Here is a 24676-nt window from a genome sequence, read left to right on the forward strand (position 1 = left end):
CAAACGTTCCTGCGTGGAGATGTCTTTGTGACAACCGTGTCAGGATCGCTGGTCCGTCTCGGTTCTTTCTCAATAAAGCTGTCCCCAGGCGTTGCGCTTCATGCAGCAAGATAACGACATATGCTATCTCAACTCTGAGTTATTAGGGTTGATGTCAGATTTGAAACTCCATCTGAAATGTGCCCATACAGATCTGTCAGGCTCTTTGGACAGGATTAGTTTTGTGACATTTGAGTTGCGGTTATTAAAGTAAGACTTGTGTCATTTTGTGTGCCGAGATGTGATTGGCTTAATGGTCATGTCTGTTATCTGACTTGTCATAATAAATTATATTTTTTAAAGTTAGTAATGAAGGCGCACCAGGCAACACAGTGGAAATGAGTAGATTGATTGTTGTAGAGGACTGATGGTCAAAACAACATTTAAAATGTTTAAAATGATGTAATACACAAATATTTGGTATCCTTTGGTCTTTGAGTGTTCGATCACGAATGTGCTTTTGAGTTTACGAAAGTCTGTTGCATCATCATTTTTAACCAAGACTGTGAGAAAAACACATATTTGTAATACGTAAAACAGAAAAGTTTCAGTACCTGATCTGGGTAATGTAGTCTCATCTGAATAAAGCTATGAGGTGATTATGAGAGGCATGCTTGCGAAACCGATTCTGTAATAAAATCTCAAAGGCAATGAATTAGTAAATAGCATTTCAATGGTTGTTTTACCCTTTTTCATCTTGGTAAGAATAATCATTAACCGCAGTTGTTCTACAGCCCCGGCTGCCCCCGTCCCACGATTCCACCTGCCCTCTGAATTTTGATCGAGAGTCCCGCACTTCATCCCCAAACAGGCTAAAACATCCAAGTGTTCCCTAATTAAATGTTCCAGTTATGCAAATGATCCTTTCCAATTTAGGGCTTCATTAAATATTGACTTCTCTTGAGGGGAACAATTTACAGACACGCCGGATAATTGGGGGCAGTTTCAGAAGAGCGCCGGGCGGCGGGGAACGCTTTCCGCTCTTTATTTCCTTCGCTTTATTGCGTACAGAGCTTTCCTGTAATCGCTCGTTGTGTCTTTCCTACTAGGAATTTTCCTCCATCTTCCACTGAATTGGCGAGTGAAGTTAAAGACAATTAATATTATCAAGCATTGGAGTCGGCTTGTAATTTCATTTCCAGCATTAATTGACCTTGCGTGTGGCCGCCGCAGCTGACAGCGGTTAGCATCTCCAGGTGTGTGTCTGGGCGAGGCTGAGGCTGAAAATACATATTCAAAAATATTCGTAACTTATTTACGCTGAGTAAACGCATTATAAATGCTAACACGATGTAGCCACATGATGGAACACTGCTGGAGTTTTTGTGGTTGCACTGAACGACATTGAACGCTCACGGTGATTATATATTGTTGGAGAACAATCTGCAAAAGCAGATTTCTCCATTCAGCATCCATGTCAGTTCAATTAAAAACACTTTTTCATCTTTAGTCTTAGCTAGTGTCTGGCTTGAAGGCAGTTATTTTTCTCTGATATTTGGTGAACGATACAAGACATCATAGAAGCGTTGTGGTCACTGAGTTTACAGCATCAGTTGGGCGGCATGGAGGCGAATGATGGATCAGGTTGGACCTTTTAGGATGCGCATGCGCATTGCACAAATTGTTTAATATGATTTCTTGCCAGTTATATACAGGATGCATGAACGGAGCGTCCCGTGCGCAGCTCGCGCTCACATGGGCTTTCATTGCGACACAGCGCGCACCGCACTGCTGCCTGTTTACATCCAGTACAAATGCAAGTTTGTATTAAGTTGTTTAAAATACGTTTATGAACGTATGACATCGTAGATTATTTAATTAGATTTCTTTCATCTGCATTTTTCTGTTCTCTTTCTGTAGCGCGAGTCATAGACAGATACAGTACACGTTTCTGTGAGAAGAGAAGGCTCACGAGAGAGTGATTGACAGCGTGATGCGATCGTTTCTACCCAACAATAGGCTACAGTTTAGGTATGACATGATGTGTCTATGGAGTTTTAGTTCATTTAATTCTTCCTTTACTACAACCTTTTGAAGTCGAATGTCACCATTATATTTTATATTTAAAAAATACTGTAGGTATATTTTAGGAGCTGTTTGATTTGGGGTTATTTCTGAGGCTCTACATGCAGCTACTATCACTTGTAGCAAAAAACAGAGGTGGATGGCGTTATAGTTATACCGTCATTCGTATTGTTACCGCAACAAATACCAGAAAATACCGTTAGAAAGTTTTAGGGCCATATCACCCATCCCTACTGTGCAGTATGTATTAATCAGTAGGTTAGGGTTTCATGAACATAAGCTAACAACTGTAGCACATAAAGCTAATACGTTTGGTATAGAAATTGATCATAATAGAGGCCGAAATTTGCCTTTAGAAAATGTCTAGTATTATGTGTTCTGGGTACAGATTTAATCCCGTCGTTTTTCACAATGGGGGCAAAGTTACACTTAGCAAATGCGTGTACAAGACACAGACGTTCAACGTCCCGTCATGACTCAACAGACTGTGATTGTCTGATCACAGAGAGGATGCATTGCCTGCTTCCTGACAGCGTGATGTAGTGTGCTGAGAAATCCCTCCGGCTATCAGCCATCATGTGCCGGGGGGGTTGCTTAAAGACTAGGCAAGTTAATTAGAGCTGTCACTCTCTGGCCCTGAATATCTCTTAACCTGCCACCGCACCGAGTTAAACACCAGCCCTAAAGCTACAGACATGCTAAAACTACTCTCGATGTCTGTCTCTGCACACATTTGACCCTAAACTGCTATTCTTAAACCATTCCTTTGCAGGCCATGGAAGTGGGACTGACGGATTGATTCTTGAAGAGAACTTTTGAAGAAGCTAATACCAGTTGGATCCTGTTTAGCTTTGTAAGTATTTTCAAATATGTTTTATATCAGGACGTTTATCATTTTAAATGTGTTATTTTTTTGTAGATGTCTGGAAAAATAAATGTGAATCAGTGGTGTTTATTAATGCATATTTATCTCAAATATAAGCTGTGGTTTAGGGACCTTACTGTACAGTATGTCTTTTTCTTTCAGAAGATAAGGATGAAGTGAACGCAAAGAAGCAAACTCAAGGACAAATGTGAGGGAGCAGTCAGTTTGAAGAGATGTATGGTCTAGTTCTATCTTGTCAAGATGTGCTACACCAGCGAGGACAGTGGACAAATTCGAATTGAAAAGTGGGACATTAAAGATGTTGGGACATTTTCTCTCGGGTCAGCCTAAAAACTGTCTCCCATTCAGGTTTTATTTGTCTGGATATTTTTGGGACAAATTATTACTGCAGATGAACATCGTGAGAGCTCTGATTTTTTTTTTAATCCTCTTGGCCATGAAACCATAATGCAGAGTTTTACGACGTACTCTCGAGCTACCCTTGCCAAAGTTTCATTCTGTTCTGGACTTGCATAATGAGTGTGTACCACCTCTGCGCAGAGGGTGTCTCTGCCATCTTCACCTGCGCTCGCAGAGAGAATTTAAGTGCCCCTGTGGACTAATGGGGTTGATGCTCAGGATACACTTCGTCCTTCTCTTGCTTTTAAAGACGAACTCTTTGTGCCAAAATCAACATCATCTCTGACAGGATTACCACAGAGATATCCTACAAAAACCCTCAGTCATGTGACCAGGGGACAGGACCAGTCACATGCTCTTCTGTCATCGGCTGGTCTGTTTTATTAGATTTTTTTGGTACTGCAATGTTTAATCATGTTCGGCGTGTGCTGTAACAACTTTTTTTAATCTAATGAAAACTTCATTTGCATTCGCTTTGTGGAAATAGACAAAAACCAAGTGAAATTTGTATTTACATCTATGGTTCATAAACTCTCGGATAACATGGTGAGCAAAGAGCCCAACGTTTTGCCAACTGTTCACAGCCAAAGCAATGGCAACCCAGACAAAACCGGCCCCACCGTAACTGTGCGCTCTGTGCTACTCAACCGGAACTCTCCGGATATCGAAAACAGACTTAAACGCAGACGAAATCGCACACAGCAGGTTCGCTTTAAAGATTTGGAGGATGACGAGTCAAAGGACAAAAACGACAAAATTAGGAGTAAGAGCCCAACGGAGGTTCCGAACTGGCAAAAGGAGCTGATGAATGGGCCCTCTCTGGTGGGATCTGTCCGTGGGGACATGGAAAAGACTATAGGGGCAGTGACAGCGTTTCTGAAGAGAGCACCGCCGCATCCACTCACCCCTGGGCCCACCAGACGCTGCTGGGTCCCGACACATCCGTGCTCTCTCACACTGCCACTGCCAAGTCAGCCATGCAGGAGTACAGCCATCCAAACCTCACCCAGTTTGCAAAAACCTCCCTCGCTTTCAGCCACACAGACTCGCAGTCACAGCTTTGGGGATGGAGTGGGGGAAAGCTGGGATGATGAAGAGTCTTCTGATGAGCTGACTGCACGGGTCTACTTTCCACTTCGTAGATCACATCAGAGAGACCCTGGGCAACAGAATTCCCCCGCTGAGCAATCAAGGTGTCAGAAAACTGAGGACAATCGAACTGCATCTTTGGATACAACAACACAAAGCCTACCACCGCACAAACACTCTAGAAGGAGAGGAAGGAGGAAATTGTTAAACAGAGCTGCAAGTGATCCTGGGAAACCTGAGTCTCCTTGTACTTGCCCATCTGAAACTTCTGACAGAAAACACGAACAGTCTAACCAATCCAAGAAAACCCAATCTAAAGGTGTGGCACACAGAACTTCAAATGTACCCCTACACCGTTCCCCCACCCCCAACATACTTCATCATGTTCCGTGTAGTGTTTATTCCACACAGTCTGAACCAAGCTGCAATGCAAAAATCCAAACATTCTCAGACCACACAGACTCTTGGCCATCTCAAACAGCAGCCCCACCTGCTGCAGAAGCCCATCAAACTTTATCCACTTGTCCCAAAGAAACTCAAAATGTACCATCACAATGTGGTCCACCACAGGCCGTTTCGCCCTCTTTGACACAAGCAGAGCACCGTAGTTTGACCCCTTCTGTATCCCAAACTTTGTGCTTTACCACAACGCAAGTCACATTATCCTCAACACATGGGCAGTCAAGCATGTCTCTCAGTGAAGCTTCAGTGCGTTGTTGCACTCCTGCTGTTCAAACTGTGACAAATTGTAAGACTCCTCCAGTACCTGAGTCCTGCTGCATTTCAGAATATCGTACAGAACCAGTAAACCCTGTGAGATCCAGCCCTGGTTGCCAGATATTGGCGGAATGCTTCAGTAATATTGGCAAAAATGAACCTTCCTGTTCTCAAGGATCATCTGTTGTTGCCTCCTCATTCAGTTTTGCACATCCTCGCCAAAAGACTCTAACAAAACCGATGGCATGCTATAACATTCCGATCCAACCTGTGCCCTCTGTAATACCTCCAACACAATCTGTGCCAAACAGTAAGGTCCCTGATCCATCTCTTCCTGCACCCTACTGCGTCCCAGATATACAAACTGTACAAACGACAACGTTGACTACACACACCCCAACGCCAAACCAATCCACAATTCAACCTCCAATACAGTCCGTACCATACTGTGTTAAAGACAAATCCGCTGCCCCCGCAAGTTCTCATTCAGAACCTATGCTGTCCCATAAAGTTCCGACGCAAACCCTTCTTCACAGTGTGATGTCATTTCCTCCAGGCCCTCCGTACTCACACTTGAAGACCTCCATTCCAGGTGTGTCACACATCATTCCCATCGCACAAACTACAGTGCATTGCATTTTAGATCCACAAAATGCCGGAACTGACGTGACTCCTTCCCTCCCCGTTCTAATTTGCAGCTGGTCCACCCAACCCTCACCAGGTGCCATGCAAACATTGGCACACTGCAACGCTGCTGTGCAAAGTGCCGCTTCTTGCGGCAACCCCCCTCAAATTGTGCAAAACTTTAAGACCCCTCCTCAAACTGTACCCCACTCCAAGTCATTTCCACAAAACATGTCACCCGTTCTCTCCTCACGTGAGGCTGTGACGTACATTGGTGTACCCCAGGAAACTGTGCTTCCCAATTTCAGGCATTCCTTACCTCCTTATGCCTGTCCTCCTCAGACTGCTCTGCTGTACTCGAACACAGGGGCAAGCCCCCTCCCTGCTCAGGCCTTCTGCAGCACTCAGGACAGACGAGACCGCAGAGAGTTTATGCTTCCTCCCCCACCTCCTCCTCCACCTCCATACACTCCACGCAAAGAGGGCTCCTCGACTCCGGGACAGCCCTGCAAGCCTCCTGTCGCAAAGGTGGACTGCAACAATGCTGAAAAGGACAAAGCAAAAGCTGGGACGACAAAGTCAAAGGGTGAAGCAAGAACGGATGAAATCCCTCCTCCTATCCCTCCCAAAAGTAAAGCGAGAGCTATGGTGAAACCCACCTGTTTAGGCAGCCGGCGAGCAATCCTGGGCACAGAATCCCAGTGCAACGCCAACCTCCTGCCTTCTTCTGCAGGGCCGAACCCTCAGGCCCCCCTCGGACCAGCGGAGGGCCAAGCAGACACCCTGCGACAGGTGCAGGAACTGCTGGGGGGGCTCATGTCTGGGGCGAAGTGTAAGCTGGATCTGTCAAAGGCAAAAGAGAAACTGTTCGGCCCAAACGGCCCTCTGTACGACATTGGTACTCTGCAGTCTCAGCTGCACAGCCTGGAGGGGGTGTTGGAGACCAGCCAGAACACCATCAAGGTTTTGCTGGACGTCATTCAGGATCTGGAGAAGAAGGAGGCAGAGCGAGACGGGTGAGTGAGTGATGGTGTGAGATACTGTGAATGCTACAGCATATTGTGTTGGTGATGTCAAGTGGGTTAAAGAACATTGTCTTCTTTCGGTGGCTGCTAGAATAAGGAAATGAGTTAGATATAAGCAGCAGGAAATTGTTCCAACCCTCTGCTTTTGCCCATAATCCTTTGCCGATTATCATTAGTGTGTTCCGGCGGTGCTAGCTGTGAAAGTTTGTGAACGAGCCCTCCCATCTGTCCACTCATCACTGAGAGATCTGATTGTTTTTAGCGTGAAAGTGTTTCCAGATCTCTAGACTTTGGAGAATATGCCAGCACCTTCCACTTTGATGTAGGACGTGTGAAAGCAAATTAAATGATTTAATGTGCGTGCCACATTCTGACATGTACAGCTCGGGGAGTCGTTCATTTTTTTGGTTTAAAACATAAATCTTGAGAGCTTATTTGGCAGTGTTTTAGCAAGCATGTGTAGATCTGTCGAGTTATTAATAAATGGATATAAACAAAACGGTTAGCCTTGTTATCAGCCGTCAGCTGTTCAAGGGCCATGAACTATGAAGAAACATTCAGTGCCCTCTCACAGCTTGCTTAAAAGTTGATTTTTTTAATGAATTGAATAACAAATATACGTCATTACGGTACAAAGGCATAATGAGGATCACAAATTAAATACGAGTTTGATGGTTACTTAGTTTGTTGGAATTGTTGTGGGGAATTCAGTAAGAATTTATTTGCTGCATTGTTTAGCACCCGGATTTATGCCAAAAAATCTGTGCTGATTTAATCAGCAAAATTACGTAATTTCAACCTTACATATATCATACCTGCAAAGTAGTCGCTTTTCGGCGGAGACGCAACGCGTAGTGTTGTCTTGGATAAAGAGAAAAAGGTGTTGTTTTTATTACTCAGTTTGATCCAAACGGCGATGTGATGAGATAACCAATTACCAATCTCCCTTCAGAAATCCCACTTCAGGAGCTGTGCCCATCTAAGTGAGTAGGGCACTTGGGTGCGATTGATTTGACATAGAAGTGATGCATGTTTGCACTGACTGTGACTTTATTGTGCGTTGTTTTGGTGCATTTAGTGTCTGGTAAGTGAATAAGTCGCAGGTTTTGGTGCAGAATAACTGCTGTTGAGAAGTCATGACGTGTGTTTGTAGTGATGTTCAGTGCCTCCTGATGAGAGAGATTCTGATCTGAAAGATTAGTGCCGCTGAAATCTTCTACAATAATTAAAATGTGAAGATTAAAAGAAAAAGGCTTAAATGTCTTAAAAATGGATCTATGTGGCATACTAATGATGGACCAAACCATGCGCTCACATCTCAGATATGACTTTAGATGATGTTTGGCACTTAAAGGCTTTTACTTTGTTTTTGATTGGTGTCTTGTCTAAGCTTCTCATCTGTATTTGATAGCAAATCTTTAATCAGCGGAAAATAGCATGCATAGAGTAGATTTATTTGTAGCATTTTATCATATCATGTCATACCTTGTGATGTAAGATTTAAGAAGATTTTAAGAAGCATATTTTACTTTTTGTTAGAGAAAGTAATTGTTTTTGTATTTCTGGGCCAAACTAAAGTGAAATGCATTGACCTGCTCTCAGGCAAAAGTATGTTCTGAACATTGACATTGGCCGACTGCATTACTGTCAGCCTGAGGATCAGCACACGTTAGTTAGTTAGTTTGATTGAAATGATTTTGACGTTGCCAAATGTCTTCATAGACCAAGTCATCCAGGCTATACTGTACAGCACAAAACTTGAAAGCTAATAAAACAAAAAGGTAATTAGATCTTTTACCTGAAGCTAAAGTTAGATTCCAACATTATGCCATTATAAGAATTAACCAAGGTTTCACTAGTAACCCTCGTTTTTATTTAATTTATAGTTAAACCATAGCAAGCACAATTTTCTTGCAGTCTAGTTTAACCATGATATTTGTAGTAAAACTGGTGTAATACGAATAGTACAAATAATCCGCCGAAAAAACATGATTACTCTTACAAACGTATTTATTCAAGTGTGCTATTGGTATACTGTTTTGAAAGCATACTTCCAGTCTAGTCTTTTTATCTACTTTTCAGAAGGATTTTGACATTTACAATTAAGTTTACTTGACTTATACAGATACAAATCAAAGAATATTTGGCCTACTTGTATTTTTAATCGCAGTCTTCTAATCGAGTGTACTTCAAAGTATGATGAAGTATTCTTTGATAAATATACTTTTTTGCATCCTGTTGTACATAGTGCACTCAATACAGTAAATCACTAAATCACTTACTACTGTTACACTTAAATACTTATTTTGATTAAGTTTGAATTCTTTTATACTGTTATTAAGTTAAGGTTAGCCAATTTAGTCCCAAGTAGTACACATACTGTACAAGTATAGGCTACTACAAGTACATTGATATCAGTACATTTACCGATATACTTGACCTTCACTTGATTACACCTAATAAAAAGAACTTGAATTATCATTCGCATTTTTTAATGCACTATATTTTTACTACAGTAAAACCATGGTCATTTTGATTGATTGCATAGATTTTATCATCGTTTCAAAGGTCTTTAAAATGCACAGCAGCATGTCAGGTCTGTGAATAATAATAAATTATGATACTGGGTTTTTGACACGGATAGGCAGGACTTGTAGGTTCCAGAAGAAACTATGGCCTACATCGGGGCATTTTCTTGCTTTGGTGAGGGTATTTACAGTATGCAGAAGTGGGACAGTGCTCACGAGATACACAACTCTGTCTACAGAGGAGGGAATCTCTGGGTTTTTAACAAGCATGTAGTCCCTTTGCAAGTCTTCACACCTTTAAAGTCATCGCACTTCATATTTCACCCCACAAAATCTGTCATCATTCCTTCACCTTCACGCCGTAGGTAGATTCTTTTCATACAGATACTGGGCAGTGAAGTTTACCGCCATGTTCTAAAAACAAGGTTCCTTGAAAAACCATACATTGCATGATAGTGTATTGTGGGGTTTCAGAGGACTTAATTTTTGCAAACATCTCTTTTTGTATTCCACAGAAAACAGTGTCACGCAGGTTTGGAACAACATGGGTGAGTATGATGACCGCTACTTCACGTCTAGTGATCTTTTCCTTAACATTACATCACGTGAACTTTACCATTCTGTGCTCGTGTCTCGGTTTTTATCGCGGCACAGTGATGAAGTAGTCTGGACGGTGGATGTTGTGATAGTTCATGCGAAGGTCACTAATTGGTCTGTTTGCATGCATGACGTCTGCTTGAGAGTCAATAACCCATTTACTCACAAAGTCAGACCTATTTCACAGTGAGACATTATGTTCAATGAGGAAAAATGTCGGGCGGGACTTGATTTCACTGGCTATTGATCAGGGTTGCGCAAGAATGGACGTTACAAATGGGAACAGAGCCAGATGGAGTTGAATGAGAGGAACTGGTGAAGTCGGATAAAAGGGGAAGGTCCTTTTAAATGTTTTGCTGAAAGAATGTAAACCATTAAATAGAAAAACAATGCAATGATGACAAGAGCAGATAGATAATTAAGTTTTAATTTCAGGTTAACGTGACGTCTTTTCGTTGCTCTGGATGCTTGCTTAGCCCCACATTTAAAAAACAAAGACCGCGGACGAGTTTAGAATAATGTGAAAAGCTTTAGTGTTTGTTTATTTTAAGTGAGAGTAAAGCAGTTTTCCTCGTAATACTTTCAGCGGAAGATGGTTTGATTTTCCTCAGAGAACGCACACATAATGTGTCAAATTAGCTTCGAATTGCTGCGTGCTATTGCTTGGATCTTTGTTTGTGGCTCCTATTAGTGTATTAACATTGAAAATACCCAGCTAGGGTATGAGAAACAAAAGACATAATCATGTGCAGGGTTTTTCCTGGCTCAAAATGAGGGGGAGGTGGTGCCATCCTGATCTTTTATACACACGTAGGCCTACCGTACCTTTAAGTGGCTTAACCAAAGTGACTTTGAGTTTGACATATTAAAAGTTCTAATAAAATTAGATAAAAATGACAATTATTAAGTTATATAAAACATTACTTTTATTCAACCAAACAGAAATGTTTTTTATCAAATAAAGCTTTTTTATCATTTTCAACTAACTTTTCAGCCCACAATAGCCAACTGAATTAACCAGTCTTACTAAATGAGCAAAGCTCATTCACATCTTGCATTCTCTGTGGTTCACTTTAAATGATTCAATGATCTCTTATATTCGCTAGTGACTGAAAAGTTCAATAGTTTAAATGAATCGTTTCAAATGAGTGTGCGAGTCGTTCTGAACGCAATGTGCGTTCATACTGGCGAACTCGTTGTGTACAGTATACGCTGATTCAACGATCCAACTGCACAGCTAAAGACATTACAATGATGTGCGTCATGTTAATTTAATAAATTTCAAGAAATTAAACGTACTTGCATGCAAAACAAACAGCCGTGAAACACAGGCTGGCTCTTGTTCTGCAACTCTTTTTAGCGCCTCAGTGTGCTGTTAACGAAACAGCGCCTCTACTGTGGCGTAATGTCGCAACTGCAGTTACAAATGACAGTCTGATAAATGCACAGCATTTCTTGTGAACACTCGCAACATAATTTTGGCGAGAGCCTGAGGCGGCACGACATTTGACGGAGGCGGCCGCCTCCAATTTCTCTATGCAGGAAAAACCCTGCTGTGGCCTAACTCGCCTTGCTTTTAAATCCTCATACAATAGTGTTACCGTTTGTAACGTGTATCATACTTTTAAACAAATTTCTTGACATTTTTTGGTCAGACAGTCTTAATAGTTTACTATGAGCTGTTATCTGACTCCCAGCATTTTTTCATTTTGAATGGAATAGATGTATCTATAATGTAGTGTTGTAACTTGTAGATACCCATTCATTCTCATCTAATCTCTGATCAAGAATATATTACATGTATACAATTGGCATCATACATTTACATATCTCCGGCAGAATCTGCAAAATGGTAATATTAGAGAAAAAAGGATCATTCTAATTACGTTTTTTGTTCTGAATAAGCCATTTTACATAACCCACTTTGACATTTGTTTCACAATGTAGAATAATAGCTGAACTTACATAAATAATACAGGTAAAAAAAATAGGTACTGTACACTTGATTCTTAATGCTGTGTGAGGTTACCTGGGTGATGTTTTTATGTTTTGTGATTGTTCTTCATGTGAGTCTCTTGTTTGTTCTTGGAAGACATAAAACTGCCCAAATGTCATCAAAAAATACTTTTCAAATAGGGCTGCACGATAAATCAAAACTGAACCGCACACGATTTGGTGGTTGTCTGCGATTTATATTAGTAATTTAGGCTTTTTAAAAATGTAAATAAAAGCTAAACGATGAATCCGAGCAACTCTATGGATCTTTATTCTGTATCAAGTTGGATTTGAGGCCTTCCTACTAGAAAAGTCATATAAAGTAAGAACATAATTTTTATTTTTCATAGATTCTGGGCTTCTCTTTTTTCAAGTATTTCTAATTTTTTCTCCCACACCTTTGTGACTATTAGAGGCTCTTTTGAGTAGATGTTGAACATAAGGCCTCATCCTGGACCAGTTTCCCCTAGCCCGGTCTTAATGAAACCAAGGTAATGAAACTGATCACAGATCAGTCAAGCCAGACTTATTTTGCATCAACACAGATGGCGGTGGGTGATGAGGCTGTTATCTGAGCTCATTCTAGTCACGTCAGAGCCAGAGAACACAAACAAGACTGCGGATGCTCCTGATTCCTCTATAAGCTCAGGGTTTACAGAGCCATTGGCCAACAGAACAGATTGGATAATCAGACACTTCTGCTGTCACATGTAATCTAGCACAAATGTGAGGTCTAATGGCTAATGTTGTTTGGGCAACGCCATTCACCCATCTGGAAATGTGCTCTGCGTTCTCTACGAGATTATTTTGTTTCGCTAATGTAATGATTGTAATTGTAGATTTATAGAGTGGCCACACTGAAAATCAAGGCAAATTAGATATTTATGATCCTACATGTGAACGGCCGGTTATAAAGTCATTTTTGTGATTTACTGTTTTCTACATAAATCATCATACTGTACATAATGTAAAGAACATTTTTTAAATGTAATCTTAATATCTTTAATATTAAATAACTAAAAACATGTCAAAGATTGCAAGAATTAGATTTGAGACTTTAGCCTGGTTTTTACATAAAGGGTTACATTATATTAATAGAATAATATGCCGGAAACCATAAAAGTTATAAAACTAGTAAAATTCAAGGTGAGTGTATTTACATTTGAGCTTTTCCTAAAAAAAAATCTGTTCGGTTTTTACACTCTTTCATACTTGTTTGGACCCTTGGTTGGGTGAAATGTGGACAAACCCAACTGTTGGGTTTAAATAACTTATGCTCGGATGTTTGGGTCATGGTTGGGTCAAATATAGTAAATTTAAGGTTAAAATGACCCACTGATTGGGTTTCTGCTAAATTTACCCATCACTGAAAAAACAACTAGTAGGGTTTACTTCATTTTGTTTATTATTATTATTGGAACGCTTGCTTCTGATTGGCCAGTCGAGACATTTGCAGGTTCGTTATTCCCATATAACAACCCCTCAAAACTAATAACACACGGTAACCCGGATGCAGCAAATCATTTTGACAGTTTTTTTTTTTGACAAATTAAATATCAATATGTCTTTTAATAACATATGTGACATTATATTTTCAAATGATCAAACCAAATTGCCTGCTCGTGACATTTGAATGTTGTTTCTTACCTTAAAACAGAAAGTAAACTGCTTTTCCTCACGGAAGGTCGGCGTTCGGACAAAATGAGCTAATAAAATATTTCACAATTCACATGTCCAGTTTTTTCTCATGTGGCAAGTAGCCGTGTAATAACAGCTATATATCCGCTTGCGTCGGGTTGTGATCACACTGTTGGGGCTTATTTCTGCTGAAGGTCTGATGCATAAGGCACACTTTTCTGGAAACACTTCAGCACGTTCAAAGTCGTCATCTGATTGGTTGAATTTCACAGGATTTCCGGGAGACGTGCGTGTCGCGTTCTTTAACGGTCCGCCTGAAAACAACACGAAGCTGTCTGATCGAAGAAGTAAGCTGTCGTGTTTACATCAGTTGCAATAAGAATTCATCACAATCGACTAAACTTTTCATTCTTAAAAGTATGTGAAGATCATGGCATAAACTTATAATCGTTGTTGCTGTATACCGGTTCTATTACTGCGGGGACTTTCCACGCCTCTAAACATGACGCGGCACAAAACGAAACTTGATTGGTTGCTTTACCTGTCAGTCATATGGCCTCTTGGGCGGGCCTTGGCCAAAGAAAGCGGCTAAAGTTCCTACGCGAGACATGACATAACATTTTTGAGTAAAATTAACTTTAAAAACTGTGCGCAAAAACTTGCACAAATTAACACGAAAAATTAAGTAAATCCTACTAGTTTTTTTTTCAGAAACACCACAACATTTTTTAAATTCAGAATTGTTTTGCTTATATTAAAACACAAGATACTCTTTGGATCAGATCTTGTGAGTTCATGCCAAAGTTATTTTGATCATGTCATGTGTAGCGTCATGGGAGGCTTTGACTTTGAGATACAGCACGACGATTTGCTTTTACATTTATATTCTTGGAAAGTTTTTGCGCAACATTCTGTTTGTTTTCACCTTGAAAATCTTTTGTCCATCCAATCTCTTGTTCTGTGCGTGTTGTTTTTTAGCGAGCGATAAACAGTCCTCCGTTTGACACCGTCCCTCCCACCCGCTAAAACATGACTCAGCGCTCCAGATCGCAACACATGCTCGCAGTGAACGTTTATGCATTCAAAACTCACACCGGCCTTATGGGAAACTCTCCCTTCCGTGAATGTTTACAGCACAACAGGTATTTGATATCAGCGCGTTGATGTTTATTCTCTCAGTTCCGATTGGCTACAATAACCGCAGACGCAGAAGGAAATATAGGTAAACAAATGATGAAATATCAAGATCAGCTATACGCGCTCAAATTGATGTGATATGAGCTGGAATTCTCGGCTACATCTGGGCTGAGCTCCATTCTTACTGATAACGGCAGAATCCTTTAATCAGTTTGCTGAAATGGCTTTTCTCTATCGATCGCTGCCTCGGATGAATAGATTCAGCCTTGATTCATTGCAGCCCAACCTGTTTGTGTTCTCTAAATGGTGTTTATCTCATGCTTGTCATAGCGAAACTAGAGAGGTTTACATGAGAGAGCCAATGACCTATCTGCTTTTAAACATTCCGGTTTTTTTTGTCTGTAAAGTAACTCCGTTACATCATTTTACATCCATTTTCTGCATCTCAAATCCATTTTATTGTACCTCTATAATCTACATTCATTTTACACCTCTATTCTCTTCATGCATTTCATCAATTACGGTTTGATTTGTATTTCTATTGTTTCTATTGTATTGAGCAAATGAAAACCGTCCTGCGGTCGTTGAAATGCGAGAGAATGAGTGTGACCGTGGTAATGCCTGTGAGAAATGATCCATCTGAAATGAATCGTAGTGAAGAAATGATCCATTGTCTGTTGCAGGCAATGGCCTCTCGTGGTGCGTTCAGACGTGTTGTAATGCAAGGTTAAGCGTCCAAACGAAATGACTCCAGAGACATGTGTTTATCCAGCAGTTAGGACGGTTTAGGGGGCAAATAAACACACATCGACGCTCCTGCTGTGCCAGTAAAGACATCGCAATTCATCACGCGTGCCCCACAGGCACCTGATCCACGCAAGTTTATTTCTTCAACAAACAAAAAAACTTCCAGCGCTTTTGTGAAGTTTGTTATTTTGAGGGGCATCACCACCAGCTTTAGATGCCCAAACACAGTTTAGTGCATTAACCGTCACTTGATTACGCCACGATTATGCTCTGCGGTCGATGGGTCCCGAAGCGCATCGGTCCAGAGGGACGGTCCCTGCAATTAGCACAATGTACACTGCTTTCAATAAAACACCTCTGATAAATGGCAAATAACTAAAAATCTTTACAGCATTAACTGTGATGCAGTAGCTCGGCCGCCCCTCGCTTTTTCATTATGTGTCCTTAAAGGCACGGTTCACCCAAAAATGAAAATTCTCTCATTTACTCACCCTGAGGTTCCAAACCTGTCTAAATGTCTTTGTTCTGCTAAGCACAAAGGAAGATATTTGTAAGAATGACAGTAACCAAACAGATCTCATCCCCCATTGACTCCCATAGTATTTATTTCCCCTACTATGGATCTGTTTGGTTACTGGCATTCTTACAAATATCTTCCTTTGTGTTTAGCAGAACAAACACATTTAAACAACTTCAGGGTGAGTAAATGATGATTGATGAATGATGATTTTTGGGTTAGCTATGCCTTTAAATATTTGATTCAGTTTTTCATGACCTTGAGATGAGAGAATGCAATCATGACATTGCATGCTGTTGATAAGCACAGAAAATAATTCTGACTCATCCCAAAACAATCGCAAAGTGTGTTGACACTTCCAGCACATACTTGTCATTTCTGTCCACGCGCTTTTTGCTTGTTCATACAAACTGAAGGACGAGTGACAATGCTGTTTATCAACATCTTGCCACACACACCAAACCAAACCGTGGACTGTTTCAACCCATGGCTGGGTCAAATATGGACATTTTAGATTTATTTAAAATTCTAGATTTATTAAACCATTGTATGGCTTGAAACAGCCCGCAAATCTTTTAGTTTCTGCTGGCTTGGTGCTGGTACTAATTAAATGTCACTTGATTGATGTAACTGTGACCCTGGACAACAAAACCAGTCTTAAATTGCACGGGAACATTTCTCGGGAATAGCCAAAATTACATTTTTTGGGTCACAATTATCGAGTAAAAATCATTAGGATATTAAGTAAAGATCGTGTTTCATGAATAATTTGGTAAATTTCCCAACATAAATATATAAAAACGTTATTTTTGTTGTGGATGCAGCAAAATTGCTAACAAAAATGGCCAGAAACATGCCTTCAAAATTCACTCGCTGCTGCCGCTTTTTGAGAATTACCCACTCAAGTTTGATATCTATGTAAAGCTTAGAATGTCATCTACTCTCCACAACGTCATTACAACGGTGAGCATTAAAACAAACCTGTTTCTTCTTAGCAACGACCTTCTACAGCGTTTCTGGTTAACAACTTTACATTTTTTCAATATTTTGAATGTTTTGCACCCTCAGATTGTTGAGTTTCAAATAGTTATATCTCAGCCAAATATTGTCCTGTCCTAACAAACCATACATCGATGGAAAACTTATTCAATAAGTGTATTCAGCTAATAAATACTTATTCAGCTTTTAGGTGATGTATAAATCTCAATTTTGAAAAATTGACCCATAAGACTGGTTTTGTTGTCCAGGGTCACAAATGATTGGTTATTAGAATGGTGCAAATTGACACGGCCATCTCACTATACAAGCAGTCTATATGACTTTTTCTGTTTTTCCGTTTTGTTTGAGAAAGTTTGTTTAAAGTTGGTTCTTTATGAATAATATTCATACTTTATTGAAACTTTTTATTAATGATAGTCAAATGAGATTACTAGAGTTTGGGGTCGTTGGTGTTAAACCTTCTGAGTCACAACGTGCCACATTTAAAAAAATGCTGGGTTATTTTCAACCCAGTGTTGGGTTAAAGAGGGATGAACCTGACCGTTGGGTTGTGAGTTAACCTATGATGGGTTGTGTAACCCCTTGTTGGGTCAAATATAAACATTTTCTGGGTTGTTTTACCCCAGTTGTTGGGTTAGTCCCTTCTTGACCCAATGCTGTGTTGAAAATAACCCAGCAGTTTTTAAAGTACACTTTTACTGTAAATGTGCAACAGGTGTAAATGAGATTTGTGAGCGATGGAGAAAGAGAACATTCTTTGGAGAAAGAGAACATGGAGAAAGAGAACATGTCAAATATGGACAAACATTACACTGTTCGGTTATTTTCAACCCAGCATCGGGTCAAAAGAGACGAACCCAATCGTTGGGTTGTTTTAACTTAATGTTGGGCCAAATATAACATTTTCTGGATTAGTTTAACCTAATGGTTGGCTGTTAAATGGTTATTTTCAACCCAGCATTTTTTCGAGTGTTTTCGAGTTAAACCAGTTGTTGGGTTTGTGTCCATATTTAACCCAACAATGAGTTGAAACAACCCAGTATTTATAGTGTGTATAAGCAAGTAACTTGATTTTAATCTTATGGCTTCAGAGGAAAGCATAAGTGCTGGGTTGTTTTTCACCCAACTATAAGTGGAGACAACTCGGCGTTGGGTCATTTTTAACACAGCAGTGTGTTGTGTCCAGCATGGGTCAAATACAACCCAGCACGTTTTAGAGTGTTGTGAATGCTCACATTTGTATTATTTACATGTTAAATATCATATTGGCGTTAGTCATAAAGTAAACCGTTTGTAATGTTTTACAGCTGCATGATGGATTTAAAAGTGCACAGGTCTGAGGTAAACTGATTGTTGTCTTTATTTGACGGAGCATTTTTCAGCCTTCTACCAGAGAGAGAGTAAAGAGAAGATTAGGAAGTTACATTAGCATGCGTGTCACACAGTCGCTCTAGTGGCTCTACAAACACGCACGAGGATTTCAGCGTCAGGATAATCTACGGTCTGATGCACATGAGATGAGGCTACTCATCTTTCCCTCTCTGTTTTCTTTCGCTTTGAGCGCTGTAACACGCAAGCATATTATGTTAATAATAATCTGGATTATTCAGGTCCTGGATACTGATTGGTCAGTGTTCCAGCCGCTCTGATGTCATTCACATCCATTTATTGTATCACTACCGAGATGGGTGGCGTTAAATGCTGTCCATCACTGCTGACACTCGACATCCAGCTGACAGCTTGTTTCCTCCAGCGCTCGGTTGAGAAAAGAAAAACACACTTGCCAGAAATCTCAGATGTGTCCATTTTTCAACTTTTCTGCCTCGTGGGTTGATCATAAACATTAAGTGTTTATGGTGTTATCCACAGGCTTCTGTTTTTAGAGGTGTAATGGTTGTTTAAAGCCTCCAATTTGCGTGTAAATGAGAGGAGGAACATCACACCACCAGATTGCCTTGATCTGGAGCTCGGCGTCTTCTTTCGTAAGTGCCGGAAAACGTTGAAATGCTCCTCTGTGATGTTGCCCAGGAGTGTTTCACTGTTGCATTTCAAACGGCGGCAGTCATTTCAGCCCGCTTGATATCTTCCTCAAAGACATGACTACTTCGTTTTCGGGCAAACTTTGCGATTTATCGTTTTCTTGAAAATGCTTAAGGCGCATTTAGTATACGTTTAGAAGAAACTCTAGTTGTTCAAATAAACTCTCGAGAAAGCAACACGATATGTTTGCGTTTTTATAGATGAGTATTCACAATCATGTTTGACAAATGTAATTGTATTGCTTGTTATGTCAGTCAATTAAGAAATATCTTTTGGATTTTGTTTGAAATATAACCACACTTATTGATGTTTAACCACCAAAAGGCAAATAGTGAGTTACTTGTAAATGAGTGCTAGTCAAAAGACAGAAACGGTAAGAACAGATAATAGCATTGACATCATCAATAGATGATCGAAGATGATTTGCTTTCTGTTTTAATGATGCATCGATGCATCTTTTGTTTGTGCAATGATGCATTATATTATGTAAAACACTTCTCAAGTAGTTGTATTATGTTTTTGGAGAATCAGCTCACGTTCAGGTCATGTCTATAAAGCCGTGGGGCAGAGTTGGCACATTATTTCAAAACTAAAAAAAGAAGTCATTAATGCAGATTTCTTTTTTGCACGGTTTACAAACACATCATTCTTAAAATGCATGAAGAGCAGGTAAACTAATCTGGATTTGGGTCGATTTGATGAGAAATGTTTGAGTTCATATTGAGATCTTCAATAATATTGACTTTTGATTGCAGACAAATCTGACCGATTTGACCGATTGTTTACGTCACGCTGATGACAGAGACATTTGGGACATTTCTGACTCTTTTCTGGCTAAATGTAAATAAGTTTAAGTTGAGGCACTAAAATGATTAACTAGAAATTAATGTAAAAACTAAACTTGTATAACATTTTTACAATATACTAAAAATAAATGTAAACTAAAAATTAAACTTAAATAATATTCAAACTAAATCAACTTTCGGTTTGCTCTCCATTTAATCTCATTGATGTCTAGCAGAAATAACTCCGTCATCTCATCTGTGATTTTGTCTTTCTCAGGTGAATAGTAAGAAACACACAATGGTCGATTTATACATTTCTTTGTATGTCCTGGTCATATTTGTTTCAATCTGAATGTGTGGTGACTGGAGATTAAGTTGTTAGTTGTTGATTCTATTTCTCGATTTCTTGTTTGTGCTCACTTTCTGTGAGACGTCCACACACAATGAGGTGTTGTGCTGATGACAGATTACGCCGGTCCCCAGTGAGAAATGCGAGACCTTAAACAGCTTTCGATGAGACCAACCGTCTCAATTTGTGTGACAGAATGCCAGTATGTGTGAAAAAAATGACCTTTAGAAACATTTTATTTTGATATTAAATGTGTCACCTTTGCAGTTAATGCGTGTCTTTATTTGACATGCTTCCATTGCATGTTGTCACGAATGAAGGAACAAACGAATGGATGACTGAATGGAAAGAGCACGCCGTGTAAGGATGAAATGTTGCGAGCAAACATTTTAAGCGCAGGCGAGTTTCATGTGAAGCGTGTGTTGGGTGAGAAATAGATGAAGGATCTTCACATAAAGCCCGTCTATGATTGATTCCCATCTGTGGATTATATGAACGCCGGCTCAAGTGCTTTAGGATTACCATCAGATCTTTAATTCCAGAAGGCGAGAGGAGAGGCGGAAGATTCCGGAAATCTGTGATGTGTAATTAGTCCCCATTGTGCTGAGGTTCTAAATCAGGATAGTATTGTTCTTCCTCGTGTGGCTCGGGCACGGACCGCTCCGCGTTCGAGCCTATAAACGATTCGCGTATATGTGTACTGTTCCCACTTTAAAGGGACAGTTCATCCAAAAATGAAAAAATGGGTGATCATTTACTCACCCGGTTGTTTCAAACCTGTATGAATTTCTTTGTTGCGATGAACACAGAGAAAGATATTTGGAAGAATGTTAGTAATTTTCAGTTCTGGGACATCATCCACTACCGTGGTAGGAAATAAAAGATTGTATTTTTTGTTCTGTTGAACACACAATGAGATATTTTGAAGAATTTAGGAAAACAGAGTTCTCGGGCACCATCTTTCTTTGTGTTCATCACAAAACAAAGTCATTTATACAGGTATGAAATTACACGAGTGTGAGTAAATGATGACAGAATTTTCATTTTTGGGTGAACTGTCCCTTTAAAATAGGTGAGATGCTGTTGTCGTGAGCATCTTTTATCGGTCTGAAATCACATGCATTGGTAGAAAGATGAGAAGATGCTGTGTTGCTGTTGTTGTCAAAATGTCTGTGCAAGCACAATCTGATTTGTTTTATATGCAGTGTTTTTAAATACTGTACATTGTCTACTTTTAATTTCATGTACTTCCTTCCAAGAATTTAATAAACATTACTTGTCAAATTTACACTAAACTTTGTTTGCCTGTGAGCAGGTCTCACACGTTCTTTCAGCATGTTTACATGCATATAATTCCTTATAAATTTCAAGAAATTGAACTAGTTTTTAATGCATTTCTAATTTATTTTCACACAAACTTGACAAAATTTAGATTTTGAATTCAATATTGTTTTATACAGAATTCTTGAAAATTGAAAAGATATTGAAAGATATTGCAATTTAAAAAACATAGAATTGACAGTACAGCCGGTTATCATAGCTAAACTATTACAACATTTCTGTTTTAGGAAAGAAAAGAAAATATATTATTTGAAAAACGTCAACATGTTGCTATAAATAAATAAAAAACTAAACTTAAATAACATTTTTATAATATACTAAAAATAAATGTAAATAATAAAATGACAAAAAAATGTAACTAAAATAATATTCAAACTGAATAAACTAAGGGTTAAGTAATGTAAATAACATTAATTTTCTTACTAACAGAAGTAACCCATAACACCCAACAGTGCTTGTGTTTTATTATGATGTTCTTCTGTTCTCATTTGTTCTGGGTCTTGTGGGCGGGGTTTTTGAAGCAAGGGGCGTGTCCAATCCAGTGTCAATGTCTAGAACAGCTAACATTGCCTGCAGAATTTTCCATTTGAAGTTGACATTCTGTGAAGATGTTTCTTCTTCTGCATTCATCATGTTTAAATGCACACATGACAGCGTTTTTAATTAAGCAGAAACAGAAATGATCGTACAGGCTTGTTATCTGTGACTCATTCTCACATTACTTTAAGACGCTGGGATAAATCATTCATCAAATCCTCTAGGAACATTAACTGCTTCTCTGGAAGCTGTAAATAAAAAAGTGATTTAATCCTGTTTTATCTTCAACAATGTGCTGTAGTGACAACGTTTACAGTCACTGGTTTTTATTGTTTGGTGTAATGGATTACAATAATTAAAATGTATTAAAAATGATTATGAATTAAATTAATTAATAACTTTTTTACTTTTTGTTTAAACTTATGTATGATGTATACTGTATACTTTTAGCAATTCAAAACAACATTTAATTTAATCGAGTTTACATTAGAAATGGGTTCATATGAAAATATATGTATTGAAAATACAAGCTTTATATTATTATATATTCTCCTCCCTGCATTCAAGAAGTTACTGTGTTAGAATACTGAAATACGATTCATTCTTTTTTTGTATTTTTGTATGATGTTGCAGTTTATATCATTCGTTTACATTTTTCTATTAAGAAATGTTTCAATAATCTAATTTAAATACAGTGCTGACAATGTAACACTTAATAAATTACTCTTTTATTTGAATGAATTAAATGTATTACGTAATAAATTATTTTTTCGAAGTGACCAATACTGCTGTTTTTTAACATTATTTGATGTTTGTCACTAATAGTAAGTGTTATGTCATGAATGCAGATGTGTGGTAACGTTTCTGATGTTTCTGTGTTTCAGAAGGCATTCATATCGAACGGGACAGGACATTGAGAACTGTGGCACATGCAGAGACTGCGCCTGTATCATATACAGGTAAGATGCTTTTATTTTACAATACATCCTTCTTAAAGCACGAGGAATGAACAATCGCTCAGGCATAGCAGGTTAAACAGATGAATCAGCGCTCGGAGCGTTAAAGAACATTCAGGTGGATGTTCTGGAAGTTTTCTGAGATGTAATTGCTCGGGTTATGAAACGTCTCCCACTGCACACAGTCCACCGAAATTAATAACAACAGCACATCTCGACACTTTCTCATCTGTCCCGGGCCAGAATGAAGAATGAAGGTGAGATGAACGGAGACCTGGAGAGTCATGCACATGCGTCATATATTGTTTGTTTAAATCAGGAGGGAGGACGTGAGTCACACGGACTGTAATATATCTGGATTAGCTCTGGAGGGACAAGCTGTTACCGTTTGGCAAGCTAATATTTTTCTCTGTTTTCGTAAATTCTCAGTTTAATATGAAGTATCGGTTACTGAGATGCTTTTGACGTGCATCAGTAGAAATAATATAGACACTAGAATAAAAGAGTTGCTGAAATTGCTGAACGAAGGGTTGAACGTAAGCTGGTAAACCTGTGAAGAACGTGTGCGATACATTTCACCATTATTTCAAAAACACAAAAAAGTAAGTTACGTTTTGCATAAAGAAAGATTTGTTCGCAGTATGGTATTATTTTTATGAATTATATCATATCGTTGCAAAAATTTACCATGGTTTAATTGTAGATCTGCACCGGTACTAAAATTGCACCGATAGCCGATAATTTAAAGTGATATCTGCCGATAGCGTTAATATGGTGTTTATATTAACATTAAAGGGATACTTCACCCAAAAATGTTGTTCCAAATGTGTACAAATGTCTTCGTTCTGATGAACACAGAGAAAGATATTTGGAAAAATGTCGTTTTTTGTGTTCAACAAATATATTTGATTATAATAATATCAATTATAAGGATTCTTCCAAATATCTTTCTCTGTGTTCATCAGAACAAAGACATTTATACACATTTGGAACACCTTAAAGGTGAGTAAATGATGACAGAATTTTCATATTAATATTAATATATCAAACATCAAATTGGTCGTTTCTAAACATTTTCTATACACAGAGCACAAATCCATTGCATTTTCCCTTCCTCTTTTGTTGGACAGGATATATCGGCTGTTTTTAACCTATTGATACCGATTATTGGCCGATATATCGGTGCATCTTTAATTAATTGTAGTAAAAATGTTTTTTGTCATGTTGATTACCATTTGTGTAACCACAGCTTTACTACAAATACTATGGTAAACTATAGTTAATGGTTAATATACAGTAGTTATGGTTAATTTGTGGTTACCATGTTTTTACATGGTTAATTTTCATAAATGTTTAAGCACAACATTTGAATGATCCTTCAAACATATAAATGAATTCATTTAAACGCATTAAAAGTGCTTTGCGTTTGATTTTGAGGTGACGCATTATCTGAACATGTTTTTCATAGCTTTTACTTTGCCGATTTAGTTTGAGAGAAGTTGATGAAATGTTTGGCTTCAGTCTGATTTCAGACTAATCGCTGCATATCTAGGAATATGTTGAGATCTTGTTAAGATCTTTTCCGAGGTGTGAGAAAAATACATGATATTACTTCATCTTACATTAGGAGACAAATGTTACTCTTTATTTCGGTCGTTTTGGGTTTTGTCCTCTCATGTTATGCACGACAGGCGAAGCACATATGC

At 38.9% G+C, this 24676-nt stretch overlaps 1 protein-coding gene across 4 annotated transcripts in view; it reads left to right on the plus strand.

Moving 5' to 3' along the window:
* The window catches only part of LOC130564412 (proline-rich protein 36), a 69215-nt gene that overhangs the window by 12984 nt on the left and 31555 nt on the right, over positions 1-24676 (plus strand). The window contains exons 2-5 of one of the 4 annotated variants that reach the window (XM_057350499.1): positions 2837-2917; positions 3092-6795; positions 9848-9880; positions 22902-22973. In XM_057350499.1, the coding sequence (XP_057206482.1) occupies positions 3869-6795; positions 9848-9880; positions 22902-22973 (3032 nt within the window). In that variant the 5' untranslated portion in view covers positions 2837-2917; positions 3092-3868. Of the gene's footprint in view, positions 1-2836; positions 2918-3091; positions 6796-9847; positions 9881-22898; positions 22974-24676 lie in introns of all 4 variants that reach the window. The other 3 variants (XM_057350482.1, XM_057350491.1, XM_057350507.1) reach the window with 3 other exon arrangements.

The sequence above is a fragment of the Triplophysa rosa genome, linkage group LG2 (genome assembly GCF_024868665.1).
Source record: "Triplophysa rosa linkage group LG2, Trosa_1v2, whole genome shotgun sequence".
Taxonomy (NCBI): domain Eukaryota; kingdom Metazoa; phylum Chordata; class Actinopteri; order Cypriniformes; family Nemacheilidae; genus Triplophysa; species Triplophysa rosa.